This window comes from Opisthocomus hoazin, chromosome 6, assembly GCF_030867145.1.
Source record: "Opisthocomus hoazin isolate bOpiHoa1 chromosome 6, bOpiHoa1.hap1, whole genome shotgun sequence".
Lineage (NCBI taxonomy): Eukaryota > Metazoa > Chordata > Aves > Opisthocomiformes > Opisthocomidae > Opisthocomus > Opisthocomus hoazin.
Window position 1 is genome coordinate 63883829 of NC_134419.1, and position 15198 is coordinate 63899026.

The 15198-nt window shown below is 55.9% G+C and overlaps 1 protein-coding gene across 5 annotated transcripts in view; it reads left to right on the forward strand.

Annotated features, from left to right (window-relative positions):
* Positions 1 to 14786, forward strand: part of DNMBP (dynamin binding protein) — a 35339-nt gene extending 20553 nt beyond the window's left edge. For 2 of the 5 annotated variants that reach the window (XM_075423536.1, XM_075423540.1), the window contains 13 exons: positions 5826 to 6013; positions 6635 to 6734; positions 7492 to 7639; positions 8165 to 8182; positions 8738 to 8937; positions 10328 to 10458; positions 10700 to 10804; positions 11003 to 11131; positions 11526 to 11858; positions 12315 to 12497; positions 12572 to 12770; positions 12868 to 13322; positions 13613 to 14786. In XM_075423536.1, the coding sequence (XP_075279651.1) occupies positions 5826 to 6013; positions 6635 to 6734; positions 7492 to 7639; positions 8165 to 8182; positions 8738 to 8937; positions 10328 to 10458; positions 10700 to 10804; positions 11003 to 11131; positions 11526 to 11858; positions 12315 to 12497; positions 12572 to 12770; positions 12868 to 13322; positions 13613 to 13801 (2378 nt within the window). In that variant the 3' untranslated portion in view covers positions 13802 to 14786. The remainder of the gene's footprint in view (positions 1 to 5825; positions 6014 to 6634; positions 6735 to 7491; positions 7640 to 8164; positions 8183 to 8737; positions 8938 to 10327; positions 10459 to 10699; positions 10805 to 11002; positions 11132 to 11525; positions 11859 to 12314; positions 12498 to 12571; positions 12771 to 12867; positions 13323 to 13612) is intronic. The other 3 variants (XM_075423538.1, XM_075423539.1, XM_075423541.1) reach the window with 3 other exon arrangements.
* The last annotated feature ends 412 nt before the right edge of the window (positions 14787 to 15198 follow it).

Here is a 15198-nt window from a genome sequence, read left to right on the forward strand (position 1 = left end):
GGTTTGAATAATTGCATCTTATTCAGAATTCCTTGGGTCACTCAGTGACTCATGTTTATTTGCGATCCTGTTGAATCAATGTTCAGTTCTTTACATGACAGCAGTGATTTTCCATTTACTTCAAAAATACTGTATAGGATCAACTCTAAACACAGTCGCTGGACAACCTGATTAGGAGGGCCCTCTTTTCTGGGTATTCTCTGCTGGCAATGGGTTTTTGAGGTGCCAATTAGCAAGGTCTTATTTCTGCTTTTTAGATGGAAAGAAACAGAATATTTATTGTATAATTCTGCCATTTTGCCAGACTTACCAGGAATTTTACTGTCTCTTCTTATTTGTGGGATCGTGTCATTGAAAGGGTTTCTTTTGTCCTGGGTGGAAATTAAAGTCTAGTATAAATGCAGCATTTTATTTCCTCATTTAAAAAATGAAAACTGAATTCTTAATTCTACCATCCATGGATTTTTCTTGATATCTTTCTGTTCTCATTTTTCTGTACTTCAGAGGTCCTGGTGTGTCTATTGTCTATTATCTGGTTTTCTATATTCATTCATTTATTTATATTTACTGCCCTTATTGAAATACAGACCCAGGACAGATTTTTCATCGATATTGTTCTCTTTCTTTATCATATAACCATGTTTTTTTCCATTATCTATTTAAAGAACTTCCAGCTTTCTTTTTTCCATCAGTGTTTTTGCTCACAATCACTTTTGTTGAAGCTCCGCCTCAGCTTTGGAAGCTTAACTCTTTACAGACCATCATATCGCTTCACATTTTTCTGCGTCACGGCTTGGGACTATGCCCTGTTCAGGCTGAATGCGATGGGGCTGTGTTGCGATGATGGTTGTCATATTACCTGGCCTAGAGACATCGCCACCAACCAGGCTCTGCATGAGACATCTCTGAGACATCAAGCCATTCCAGTGGCCCTAGAGAAGTGTCCCCAGTCTGTTCCTGTTCAGCTCATTCTTGTAGTTTGCCTGGATTTATCTCCTGCTCCGTGTTTTCAGGACTCTGCCAAGGCCGGTGGCTGAATTCACTTGTGTGCGCGGAAGTCCTCTTTTGCCACGGCACCTCTCTGCTGCGCTCCCTGCTTCCTCCTAAGGAGCAGTGAGACGCTGCATCTGTCCAGTCTGTCGCTTCTGGAGCAGTGGATATATTCTGTTACAGGCAGTGAGAGTTTTCACCCTGGCAAGATCCTGCTCCTTAACAGTGAGCTAAACCTTCCCTTCAGATTAATTATTCCCTGCCCTAGTTTCATCCCCTCACTTCTCATGGTCTAGGCAGTGGCTCCTCCCTCCTGGCGTCCACATACTTCAGATTTTTGCAGCTGGTTTGTTTTGTCCTGAGTCACTGCTTGACTCTGCTGAGCTGTGAGCCTGGGGCTGGGCTTGCCTTGCGGGTGGGTCCAGCTCCCATCGAGATTCGTGCTGGCAAGAGGTAGTCCTCAGTGCTGATAGCAGCAAGTTGCTCTGCGTCCCACTGCAGATGGCATTAGCAGCCTGGGTGCCCTGCAAGGCTGCGCCGTGCCGCGGGAGATGCTGGCAGGTGAGCCCCGATGAGGAGGAGTTGTGGGGTGTTGCAGCCTTTTGGGTGAGCCCCCCAGCCCGTGCGTGATGGATACGCGTCCTGTTGGGTCTGCATCTTCATGGGTCAACTCTGCTTCCAGACTAGGGCAGGGAGGAAACCTGTAATTGCATGTGTGCTCCCGCATAGGAGGTTGGGTAATAAGAATTACAAGTTTTCATTGATTGGAAGAAAGTCTGTGAAAGTGGTACTTCTGAGACGAGCAGGATGAGCTGTGTGATTGCAATATTAAATCCTGGTCTCCATGGGAAGGGCAGAGGTGGGAGTGCGCCCCATCTTGACACCTCTCTGCCAGAGCCCGCGTTACAAGTCAGTGTTCAATCTCCCGTGCGTCAGCAGGCGAACTAGCAGCGCTCAAAAGCGGGTGCTCCTGGGAGGCTGTCACAGATCATCAAAGCAATCCAGAGAGCCAAGGAGTTGTCACAAATTTGCCAGAGGGGACAGAGAAAACAATGTTGTTAGAGGTTTTAATTTAGAGAGGCAGATTGCAGAGCTCATGTAACCTATGAGAGAACAAAATTTGAGTCTGAAAACTGTGATTGAGAACATTGTTTTTGGAAATGTATTTCTGAATGCCTGTTTGGCATCTGTGTCATGGGTAAACACAAGTTTGTCACTGGGTTGGAATCTGGTGGTTTCATTAGAAATACCAGTTGCATTCCTGCAGGCTAAGGGAGCCTGTTCCAGCTGTGGTATACGTCTTAGTGCCTCCAAAGTTGATGGGCATAGTGACTCAGACTGAATAGTAACATTTAAATAGAAAATCTGTGAAGTAAAATGGGGATCTGTTTAAAAAGCATTTACTAGATGACCAAAAGCCATAGCTGTAAAATGGGTGGGTTTAGTTGCCTGCTCAATAAGCCTCATTTAGGGAAAGCTGCTATTAGACATACAAGAACGTGTGACAAACAGGAAAAAAGAAATCAATGGCAATCACAGAGATGGTATGAAATACAAAGAGTTTAGGAATGCGTCAGAAACAAATCCTAAGTATTATACCTATTGGTCAGATAGAAGAGGCAGATATTAAAAACAAATTCTGTATTTTAATTTTTTGAACTGCGAGTGTTTGGAAAGAGGCAGGGCAACCTTTGATTTCATTGCTGAAGGAGGATGCCGGACCAGTGATAAACGGCAGGAGTCCTAAGAGACTTGGCTGCAGCGTAGCCTTGTTTTTAAATGAGCCTTGAAATATTCAGAAAGAGCAAGAAGGCCAGAGGAGAATTCATTTGTATGAGCTTTCAAAATAACGCAAATGCTGATATGGTATAAGTGGGTAGAACTGGTGGCCAGCATCATGCCAGGTCAAGCAGGCTGAGCTGGTGACTACTGTGGTCTTAAAACCTGTGCAGGGAAGGTTTTAATTTCCCTCCCACAGGCGGGGATTTGAGACATGCAGAGGAAGGGTGTCATGGAACTGGCAACCTCACGAGTGTCAGTCGAATCCTCACCGCAGGGTGCTCTCTGAAAGGGCCTGACCTAGATTGACTTGCCTGGGGTTTGCGTGGCGGAGCGTGGGGAGCTGCTGCATTCGCTGGCAGCAGTGGGCATCCCCGGCTCCATTTTGGTGAGCTGGAGCCAGACACATCGCGTGGCTAAAACTGGGAGCACAGCAGGGTTGTTTGGTGGTGCGATAAACCCCCAAGATGTCCTGTACAAAGCTTAATCCGGTGGCATTTTGCACGGGGATAAATGCAAAATCCTGTTCTTCGACCAAGGCAAATGTGATCTTTTCTATTTGTCTTCCCAAATGCTGCTATGTGGGTCATTTCTGGCTGTTGTTCTGGCTGGTCTTCATTTTCAAGATTCTTCCCAGGCCACCCCACGCTGCGATATCAGCTCACCCACCTCGCCTGGGTTTCACACACCTGTTTGCATTTCAGATTAACGCCTTCCTGCTTCTTCCAGGTTGCCTTCCCACCTGAGCTTGCTCTCCTGCAAAACAAATACCATTCCCTAAAAAAATATATATCCTTCTTTAAAATAACTTACTTGTTGTTACTTTCTTAACTCTGAGGTGCAGAGAACTGCTGACTGTATTATCTTGGCATTTCTCTGTCTGTCCTGTACGTTGTTCTGTCTCGTGTCCTGTTCAGGCTCCGAGCACTGTGTCTCGGGCAGGATATCCTTGTTGGGTGTTTGTAGAGGACCTTGCACAGCAGTGCCTGGTCTGCTATTAAGGCTTTGCAGATGCTGTGGAAATGCAAACAGCAAACGTTAGACCCAGTGGCTGCTCCCAGGCCCTCCTTACAGACTCCTGCAGCCTTTGAGTTAGTAAAGTTCATCGCTGGGGAGTGACCTGGTGGGGAGCCAAGACAGCTGTTGACTTAGCTGAAACCAGCCTTTTCCCTTATGCAGGGTGGCTGCGACAGGGGTAGTTTTAAGGATTCAGGGAAGCCTGCTCTTCCCAATAATTCCTTACTAAATGTAGTGCTGGTCGCGCCACTGAATGCTCCTCCACAGAGCTGGCCCTTTTGGCTCCCCCCAGGCTTGGTTTCAAGACAAGGGCAGCAGAGACGCCTGCTTAGAGAGATCTCCCTCTTGTGTGGAGGGCATCTTCTGAGCACGGCTTCAGCTGGGTTTCCCATTTGCTGCGGTTGAGGGGTGTCTGAAGTTACTCCTGCAAGAGGCACGGCGGCTCATCCTCAGCCCAGGTCGCTGCGAGAAGTTGCTGTTCGATGCCCATGCTTCTGGTTTCTGTTTGTCGCCGCTGCTCTGCAACAGGAAGGGCTGGAAGCTCTGGCATGGCTTCAGCTAGTTATGGGCTCAGTCGGAGGCGGCTGGGAGCACAGGGGCCTCTCTGGGAGCATGGGGGTCCCCCGGGGCTGGGCGCGGTGGGTGCTGGGGTACCAGGGTAAGTCCCAAGCCCTGCTGGGTGTCCCCGGGAATCCCCCGGGCTGAGCCGCTGTGGCCTGAGGCTGTAAGCAGAGAGCTTGGGGCGGTAGAGGTCTGGAAGTGCCTGTCCTGGATAAATATTTTTACACATGTCCGAGCTGGGGCTTCTCCGCAGCTCTGTTAAAATCCCACTGAGAGCGAGCAGCTGGGGATCGGGTACCCGAGGCGGGCTGGGGTGCTGCAAGGGCCTAGGGGCCCTGCGCGCCTCAGTTCCGCAGAGCAGCCACAAAATGGGGGAGAGCTTGAGCCGGGCGCTGCGGCAGAGGGGCGTCCCGGGAGGCGCTGAGAGGGGCCCTCCCGAGTGGGGGTCGGGGCGGCTCCGGCATTTCTGGCCGGGGGCCCGTGCTTCTGGCAGCGGGCGGGGGGGGCGGAGGCGGCTGGGGCCCAGGAATCCGCGGGGGGATAAAATGGCTCAGGGAAAACCGGAGGGGGCTGGGCCGGCCTGGGAGCCGCAGGTGGGACGGAAAACCAGGAGGGAAGCCAGCTGCCGGGGCCTGGGGCGGGGAGGAGGAGGGGGGAAGGGGGGAGCTGCCGCCTGCGCGCCCCCAGATTGGCAGGCAGGGCAGCCCCCCGCTGCCTCTGCTCTGCGCCCCGGCACCTCGCCGCGGTAGGGCCGGGAGGCTGCTGCGGGGAGGGGGTGGCCCCGGCACGGAGCAGGCCCCCCCGCCGCGGCAGCGTGGCCGCCCGCGGGGTGCATCCAGCCCCCCCCCCCGGGCTCCGCCTCGCCCGGCCGCTGCGGCCGCCGCGGCCTCCCGGCAAAGGCCGCCGTCCCGGCCCGGCGGGGCCCTGCTCGGGCGGTCCGGCTCCAGGCTTTGCCGCCGGCAGCCCCCATTGTGGGTGCCGGAGGCCGTCTCGGCTATTCAGATGGAAATGCCCTGGGGCTGGCGAAGGGGGACCCTGTTCCCAGCCTGAGAGGAGGGGGCGGCCGCCATTGCCCGGCCGGGAAGAAGAGCAGGAGGGGAGCGGGGCTCCTGGCCGCGCCTGCTCAGCCCCGCGGAGTTCGCTGGAGCGGCAGAGTTGGAGGCCGGGGGCGGGAGAGGGGTCTGGACCCGGCCGGCGTCGGAGGGACGGTCTGGAGCAGGTCTGGGCCCCGGTGCTAGGGGCGTTGCGGCGGTGCCGGTGCTGCGAGGGCTGGCTGTGGGAGCAGAGCAGGGCTTGCTCCTGCCCCGGGCCGGGGAGAGCCGGGGTGGCCCCTGGAGAGCTCCTGGGCTGCACAGCCTTCCTCTCTAACGGTCGTATTTGACAGTCTCGCAGGCTGCGTGTGGCACGGTTCGCCTGAATTCGTCTCCTGTCCTCGCGGGCTTGCCAGAGGATGCTGATATTGCTTGTCTGTCTTGCAGAGATGACTCTCCTGTCCTCTCAGACACCGTCCCTGGAGACGTCCTCAGCTGCCACTGAGAGCCCGGAGCAAAGGATGCTGGAGAAGCGGTCCAAGGTTGTTGAGGAACTGCTCCAGACAGAGCGGGACTACATCAGAGACTTGGACATGTGTGTGGAGAGGATCATGGTGCCCCTGCAGCAGGCACAGGTGGGAGCCAGAGGGCAACCTGGAGTGTGTCACTGGTGGGATGGAGTGAGGATACTGAGTCCAGTTTGTTCTTGGAGACTTCCAAGCAGCAACACGGGAACCCACAGGGGAAATACAGCGATGTTGAGGGGAGCAGGATGTGTCTTGCTGCTTCCTGCACTCATAGCAATAGCCCATCTGTTTTGGGATCCTGCTGAGCTCTCACCATTGCTGAGAGCAAGAGACCTGATAGCAAGTATCACAGATTCATTTCCTGGGGCAGGAATTGTTCCTCTGCATTTGGTTTGTAGGTTAAATTCATTGGCAGGAGAAAGAACATATGGGGTCTTGGCATGGGGACAGAGTTGGTGGGAGGAGAGGAAGAATATCAGGTAAACAGAGGCAGGGATGAAATTGCTGGGAAAGAGGAGGACACTGTGTTTTGTAGGACACATAAGGAGTGAGAGTTTCAGTGCACTGGGGGATGAGGAAGGGAATACAGAAGTCACTGTGATGGGAGTAAGTTGTACTGGGTGGCTGCTGTGGAGCTGAGGGTTGATGGGTTGCAGGAGGAGAGAAGGGGTGTTGGGTCTGTCTGGGACATATTCCCCCATCCAGGACATCTCTCTTCCCATTCCCCAGATGCAGAACATAGACTTTGAGGGTCTTTTTGGAAACATCCACATGGTCATTAGCTTCTCCAAGCAGCTGCTGTCCACCTTGGAGGCTTCAGATGTGATCGGTATGATTTCTGCTGTTACCTTTTCTCAGAAGGCTGGGATGGGCTTTGCTAGTGGCAGGACAGAACAAAATAGTTTGAATGTCAGGAGAGTGTCACTGGGGTTGAGCTTCCTCCTCACTGGTTCCTGTTGCTGCTCATCAGTCCTGCAGCGAAGCCAAGAATATCTGTGTTGCCCCATGGATCGCTCTGCTGAGAAGCATGGTGCTTGTGTCCCTCCCTGGCCCCTCGGCCCAAAGAGAGCCCCACTCCTGCCTTGCCAGCTTTTGCTATTCAGGCCTTGGGCAGCCTGTGCCTTTGCTCTTCGTGTGGCTCCCCACCCACACTGCCACTGACCAGTGTCCCCGCTCCTCACCTCTGGGAGAGCTGGATCAATTGAGGTGTCTGGGCTAGTGGGTCCTGGGTTTCCCCTGGGGGCTTGTCAGCTAGGTAAATAGTCCCCTCAAAGTGCAGGTGAGCACATCCTAGTGAGTTATCATGGCATGCCCTTAGCTTCAGCCAGGGGCCTCCTTGCTCTGGTAGACCTCTGATGCACAGCTTCCCATTTCTGTCCCCCTGGGACAGCGACAGGGAAACAGGAGGGATGTGTGGTCATGCTGAGGGTGATGAGGAGGCATCCTCATTGCTCTAGTAATACTGTCCTCTCGAGCTGTGTGTGAGGAAGGGGGCCACTGGGCATCTCACCGTGAGGCATGCCAGGGTTGTTGAAGGCAGCTGGGTACCAGGAGACACTGAAGTCCTGCTTTGCTGCTGTCTGCAGGACCAGTGTTCCTGGCACAGCGTGCAGAGCTGGAGAGCATCTACAGAGTGTATTGCCAGAACCATGATGAGGCCATTGCGCTGCTGGAAACCTATGAGAAGGATGAGAAGATGCAGAAACTACTTCTGGACCTGTTGGATAGCCTCAGGTTGGAGCCTCTGGCTGTGGTAGCCACCAGGCTAGGGTAGGGGGTCCGTCTCCAACATCCCTGCCCCTCTGGCAGCAGTGCTTGGACAGTTCAGGTGGTGACTGGAAAGGGGCTGGTTGTGTCACTGCATAGTTGACCAGGCTTCAGGTTCAGATGGCCCCCTGCCCCAGTGCGCAGGTGCTGGAACACCTGTAGACCCCCTTGAACCCTGAGCAGAAGCCACCAAGGTACAGAGAAGGTGGCATGTCCTGGATTGAGGGCTCCTATTCCCCAAGCCCTGCCCCACCATGGTTTGCGAAAATGGAGCTGCTTCACCTGGCTCAGTGACTGCCAGGGCCCCAGCCTGTGGAGGTTCATGCCCCAGGAGCCAGCAGCGCTGGCTGCTGCTCTGGGGAGACAGGGCTGCCCGCTGCCCGGGCAGCATCGCTGCGGGAGGGGGCGAAGGCGCTGGCTGTGGGATCGCACGCCCGCCGCCCCTTTAACCCGTTGCTTTTCTTTGCTTTTTGGCACTCTGTGGGCCGGCAGGAGCCTGTACAGTGAGTGGTAAGTGCATCCTTCCTGTTAGTCCCCACTTGTCTGTCTGTCCTGGCCTGGCTGCCCCCTTGTAACTAACCTCCTGCCACCGGCTGGGTGCATGTTGGGGTCCCTAACAGTGCCTCGTGGAGTCATGTCTGGGAGGAGCAGGGTGTCTGTGGCGCGATACAGCAGAGGCAGTGGATGGGCTACACAGGCAGGCAGCACAGGCAGGTGATGAGGCAAGGGGAGGTCTTGGGCAGGAAACAGGTTTTGGGAGCCATCAGCCCCAAGGAGCCAGGAGAGCCCTGCATTGGCTGCGGTCCTGAGCACAGTTAGTCTGTCCTGCAGTGGGGTGGTGGGACAGAATCCTCACCTGGTGTGAGTGAGGTCTGGGGTTGATTTGAGACCACTGGTGTTTCATGAGTGCAGTGAGTTTGGAGATGAGGGTGGTGTGACTTAGGGAATACAGTGGATTTAGAGGCTTGGTGTTCTGGGTCTGGTTGGGGTTGGTTTGAGGGGGCAGAATTTGCATGGCAGAGCTGGACTGAAACCTGGTGCATCTCCTTTGTCCCAACTTCCCAGGGGCTGCACGAACTACATTAACCTGGGCTCCTTCCTCATCAAGCCAGTGCAAAGAGTGATGCGGTACCCACTGCTGCTGATGGAGCTGCTGAATGCCACCCCCGAGGCTCACCCTGACAAGGCACCGCTCACAGCTGCTGTCCTTGCAGTCAAAGAAATCAACGTCAACATCAACGAATACAAGCGCCGGAAGGACCTGGGTGAGTAGCTGGGTAGTGCTGGGGAGAGAGAGACGGGAGTGGGTGTGTTGAGGTTGGCGTCTGTCGGCTCCTGAGGCTTGGCTGGCAACCACAGTTGTGGAGGGAATCTGCTCCCAAAGTCTGTGCCCTCACAGGAGGGCAGTAGCACAACTTCATTTTAAAAATTTGGGTATGAGATACAATACTTAAAGTGATGCAGTACACATCTGACTTTCACTGTTTCCAGTGATACAAAGTTGAGAAATGTATGCAGTTGCTGACCACATGGCTATTAAATTAAAACAAAAATAATGATAAGACAATATATAATTAAAGTTAAAAAATGCAATTTTAAACAACACAAGGAATTAATCTGCTAGGGCAGTCTCTGTCTTACTGAGATTTGGAGACTTAAGTTTGAAGGTGTATGTAGACAGGACAGAATCACAGAGGTGCTGGCTGCAAGAGTCCTCCGAGGCCTCCTGCCCAGCCTTCTGCTCAGAGCAGGATTGTCCCCAACATTGGCTCTGATCAGCCACCGCTCCCTCCAGCCAATTCTCACTGACCCCCCAGGACGGAGATTTCACAGCCTCTCTGCTGTCCTGTGGCAGGGCTGCGCCGCCTTTGAGGTGAAGCTGTGCTTCCTGATGGCCCTGAAACTCCGAAGCTGCCATCTGTGGCCGCTACCCCGCATTGTATCACCTGGCACAGCTCAGAGGAGTTTGGCTCCATCACCTTTGTAGCTGCCCTTCAGGTAGCTGCCAGCTGTGAGCAGATCCCCCTCCGCCTCCTCCCAGCCAGGCTGAGCCTGCCTGGCTCCCCCAGCTCTGCTTGTGGGGCCTGAGGTCTCTCTGTGGGTCAGGAGCTGTGGTTCTCCCATATCTGTCTTGACCTGGGGGCACCAAAACTGGACACTGTATCCAAGTGCAGCCTCCCTGGGGCTGAACCAAGGGAGAAAATCAGTCCCTTTGACCTACCACCCACCCGCTGTTTTCTCTTGGAAGCCCCTGACTCATACTCTTTCTGCATAGATCCACTGAAGCTGAGATGATAAAGGCTGCCTGTAATGATTGCTCATATGTGCTAAAGAAGGAATATAAATACCTTCTGTATCTCTAGTGATTATTGTACACCATCTCGTGTGCCATCTTATGCTAATGGTATGCATAATTCTGTGGAAGAGTTGAACGGCGGGCCTACAAATTGTAGGGCATATCAAGAGCCAAACAGGAGATTACAGGTGGCACAGTGCTGTATTTCCAGGTGATGTGTGGGTATAGTACGGAATGTGGAGTGTGGGGGACTGCAGAGGCTTAGGGATGGGGAGAGCCAGCAAGGTAGTTGTTGATGAGGCACTGTAAGACACAGGCATTATGCTGACAAAGGTTCTGATTTCTACATCAATCTTTAGTGCTAAAGTACCGGAAAAGCGATGAGGATAGCCTCATGGAGAAGATCTCCAAGCTCAACTTCCACTCTATCATTAAGAAATCCAACCGTGTGAGCAGCCACCTCAAGCATCTCACAGGCTTTGCACCCCAGGTAACGTGCCATCAGCTGCCGGGTGCACTTACACCCTATGGTGCTGCTGCGGTGGTATCTGCTGTCCCCCATCACCCCTTCCCCGATGAGTAGCTCTGGTCCAGGCCAGCAAGGCAGAATGAGTTTAGGGTCTGAACCACCCATCTCTGTTGTCCAGTTTGTGGGCAGGAGGCCCCACGTCTTGGACTCTGGGAGGTGCTGGAGTCCTGCATTGCCTTCCTTGAGACATTTTCTCTCACAGCTGAAGGATGAAGCCTTTGAAGAGACAGAGAAAATTTTCCGGATGCAGGAGCGGCTGATCAAGTCCTTCATCCGGGACCTTTCCCTCTACCTGCAGCATGTTCGGGTGAGTCAGTCTGGGTGTAGTGCCTAGCCCTTGGGGCTCGCCATGCACCGGCCCTTCTGCCTACATGGTGTGTACCTGCAATGCCTCTGGCCAGTGCTCCTGCCCTTTGGGGTGGTCTCTGAGGGTCTGGGCTGCCCTGGCAGGCCTCTTCTCCTGGGCAGCAAGCGTGGCTGCGCTGACTGCGTGTCCGTGGTGCAGGAGTCGGCTTGCATGAAGGCACTGGCAGCAGTGAGCATGTGGGACCTGTGCACGGAGAAGGGCAGTGGGGACCTGGACCAGTTCCAGAAAGTGAATCGGCTCATCAGCGACCAGCTCTTCTCCAGCTTCGTGAGTGAGGCTGTGCTCTTGCGTGCTGGGGGCAGACCCTAGCAGGCTGCAGGGAGGGTAACATGGGCTGGGAGAAGTGTGAGCACCCCTGTTTGGCTCTACCCTCCTGTGAGCTTTGATGGCTGTGGGTTGGTGTGTACTGAGTGTGCCTGTTCTGACAGGTTCTAACACATTTTTTCAGCCCTACCTGAAATGCTACAGCCCTCTGTGTGAGTGGTTCAGGTACTTCCCATAGTGTTGGAAGGGGCCGCTAGAGCTGTGTTGGGTGCCACCAGGAAGACAGACCCTATGCTGTCCTGGGGAGGTTGTGTGCTGGAGAGTGAGCTGCTGGCGTTCACCGCACGGCGGGATGAAGCACCTCGTCTCACCTGCTCTCTGCATCTCTGCCCACCAGAAAGAGCGGACGGAGCGGCTGGTGAGCTCACCCTTGAACCAGCTGCTGAGCATGTTTGCGGGACCACACAAGCTGGTGCAGAAACGCTTCGACAAGCTCCTCGACTTCCACAACTGCACGGAGCGAGCGGAGAAGCTGAAGGACAAGCGAACGCTGGAGGAGCTGCAGTCAGCCCGCAACAACTACGAGGCCCTCAATGCCCAGCTGCTGGACGAGCTGCCCCAGTTCCTGCGCTTTGCCAAGGAACTGTTTGCCAGCTGCGTGCGGGGCTACGCTGAGGCGCACTGCGACTTTGTGCGTCTGGCCCTGGAGGAGCTGAGACCCCTGCTGTCGGTGGGTTCCCGGAGCACAGCCAGCGCTCTGGGCTCCATGCAGCGCTGGTGTCTGCGCAGGGCTAGTCCCTGAGCCTCTCTGGGACCCGTCCTGTTGCCGGGGAAGCTGCTGCTGCAGTGTCAGGCCCTGAGTGCCTTGGGGAGGGCTCCTGTGGGATGCCGGCAGGTCAGGGATTGCGGCGTCGCGATGCAATTGTACGTAGAGATTGTGAAGGCTCTGGCTGCTCCTGGAGCAATGGCAGGAGAGTATTTGCATGGGACAATCTCAGGTCAAGAGTCTGGGGACCACAGAGAGCTGGGTCCAGACGGGACTGCAGGTCTGGGTCCGATGCAGGTCACAGGCAGGATTCAGAGCCCCGCTTGGCCCAGGAGCTGGCGTGGTCTCTGCTGTAGCTCTTGGCTACTTTTCCCAGCAGCTGTCACCTAACCATGACCTCCAATCCTGCTCTGGTTCCAGTTGCTGAAGGTGTCTGGCAGGGAGGGGAACCTCATTGCCATCTTCCAGGATGAGCATAGTCGAGTCCTCCAGCAGCTCCAGGCCTTCACCTTCTTCCCAGAGTCCCAGGCAGCTCCCAAGAAGCCTTTTGAAAGGAAGAGTGTGGAGCGGCAGTCTGCCCGACGGCAGCCCCTCGTGGGCTTGGTGAGTTCCCTCTGCCCTGTGTCAGGGCTTGCAGAGCCCAGGACAGCCACTCATGCCGGCCTTGTTCCTCTCAGCCTAGCTACCTCCTGCAGTCAGATGACATCCGAGCTGCCCTCCTGGCCCGCTATCCCCCAGCCAGTCTCTTCCAAGCAGACCGCAACTTCAATGCTGCCCAGGACCTGGATGTCTCACTGCTGGAAGGAGACATCGTGGGTGTTATCAAGAAGAAGGACCCCATGGGCAGCCAGAATCGCTGGCTCATAGACAATGGAAGTAGGTGGCTGCTCCCTGCCCTTGGTGCTTGCTGTGAGTCCTCTTCTTTGGTCCCCCTGTGCCCTGATCTGAGCTCCATTCCTCTCCCTCTCTGCAGTGACCAAGGGCTTTGTGTACAGCTCCTTCTTGAAGCCGTACAACCCACGCTGCAGCCAGTCGGACGTCTCAGTGGGCAGCCACTCTTCCAACGAGTCAGAGCACAGCAGCTCCTCTCCCCAGAGCAACACCACGCTGACCTTCAGCCCCAGCGGGGCGGCCGTCACCTTCACTCAGAAACCCCTGCAGGACTCGGCCTCCCTAGCAGACCCGTACTGGTCCCCACAGCCCCCCTCGGAGACGGACTCCCCCTCTGTGCCCCAGCTCAGTTCTGGTGACAGGACAGCTGCCCTGGAGGCTGCTACAGTGACGTCTCTGCGCTGCTACAGCCGCCCCGAGCTGGGCTGCAGCCCCAGCTCTCGCAGTGGGCACCCTGGCAAAGCACATCTCAGGCCCACACCCTCAGTGGAGGACAGAGACTCTGGGCTGGAGAGCAGCGAGTCGGAGGGCAACCAGGTGAGCCGTCCGCCTCCCTGGCAGTGACCAGGGAGAGGTGGGAGGTGGAGGCTGTTTGGTCCCAGGGGCCTGAGGTGGAGAATGAGACCTTTCTTCCCAGTGGCAGAGGTGCACAGGCAGAGAACTAGGCTGCAGGTCGGGGCGGGGGGGGAGGTTGGGGCAGCTCTGGCAGAGGCCAGGCTGCGGCTGTCACGGTTTGGGGAGAGGAGCAAAAAGCCCACGCATCCTGCGCCATGCGGCAGCAAGGCTGTGGGGTTTGACCGTCCAGCTGACGCTCTCCCTCTGTCTAGCAGGTCTATTACGCTCTCTACACCTTCAAAGGCCGGAACACCAACGAGCTGAGCGTGTCAGCTAACCAGAGACTGAGGATCCTGCAGTTTGAGGACATCACAGGCAATCGGGAGTGGTGGCTGGCGGAGGCGCACGGGAAGCAGGGCTACGTGCCCTCCAGTTACATCCGGAAGACGGAGTACACGTGAGGCGGCGGGCAGGGGCCTGTGCCCCGTGCCTTGCTCCTGCCAGACTGCCTGGGGCCGCAGGGAGGCTGCCCAGCCCTGCAGCCCCCACTGCTCGCCCCGAGGCTGCGTCCCTCGCAGCCGTGCAGTGCTCTGGGGCCCCACAACGCTGGCTGCCACCTCCCCTTCTGGGGAGGGAGGAGGAAGGGTGGGCTGGCAGGGCAGGCAGGAGCAGGCAGCTTGTGTGAGGGCAGGGGGAAGTTCACCTGGGCTGTTTGAGCCGCCTGTGTCCAGCTGGGAGGAGGGGAGCAAAGCCTGGGGCCGTGGCCCAGGAGGGTAAGGCTCGACCAAGGCTAAGGAGCTGCGCTGGGTTTGAATTGCGGAAGGCTAGTGCTGAGTTTCTGGAGTAGGCCTTTAGCCAAGTAGTGTTGAAAGCAACCCAGGCCCTGGGAAGGTGGTCCCTGTGCCTTCTCAGCAGCAGCAGGAGCCTGGTCTCACCTGTCTGTGCTGGACCTCAGGGTGCGATGTCTACACGCTGCCTGGGAAAGGAGCTCCAGGGTTGGGGTGGGCCCGGCCTCTGACGGCCCCTTCATCCCCATGCTTGGTCTCCCAAGGGCTTGGGTCTCTTCAAGCTTTGCTGCTAGCAGCAGCGATTGGGTTCTCATCTTCCAGGTGAGCCAGAGGTCCAGAACACCACCTTTTCTTGTTAGTGCAGTATCTCCAGTGCCCCAGACCTGTCTTTGCACCTGGCTACTGTGAGCTGAGGCGGGGTGGAAGGCAAAGCATAGGCTGCCCTCCAGCCTGTTTTTTTGCGGGCTCTGACCAGGATTGTCTCACCTGTGCTTGGCTGCAGGGTGCTGGATGTGGTGCCGATGTTCTGGGAGGGCTGTGGTGCCCTTTGCCAGGGTGGTGTGTCTTACCTGCTGCTGCTGTGCCCTGAAGGAGGGAAGCTCCCTTCTCTTGGGGTGATGTTTGTATTCTCCTGTACTGCTGCTCTGTAAATAAAGATTTGCCCTTGTGTATAGGAGGTGCCTGTGCCAGTGTCGGGGCAGCTGGGAGAAGTGCCTGGCCATGCTGGGCTGGGTGAGGGGCAAAGCCCACGGACTTTGTGCAGGCCATGCTGGGCCAGGAAGAACATTGACCTTTCACCAGGGTCCAGCAAGCTTCTGCTTTGGTGTTTGTGCCAGCTGCAGCTGAGGCACTAGGAAACCCTCACAGGAACGTTCTTCATCAAGATGGAGTGATTACACTGCCTCTCCCCTGCCCGGTGTTATATGGCACGGCTGGGGCTGCGGGGGTCTTGTGGCCAGGGTGAAGGGGTTTGTAAGGGGGGAAGCAGCGTGCACAGGGGCACAGGCTCCCTGCGTGCCAGCAGCCGAGGTCAGCGCTGCACCTCCTGCCTGTCATGCCCAAGAACAAAG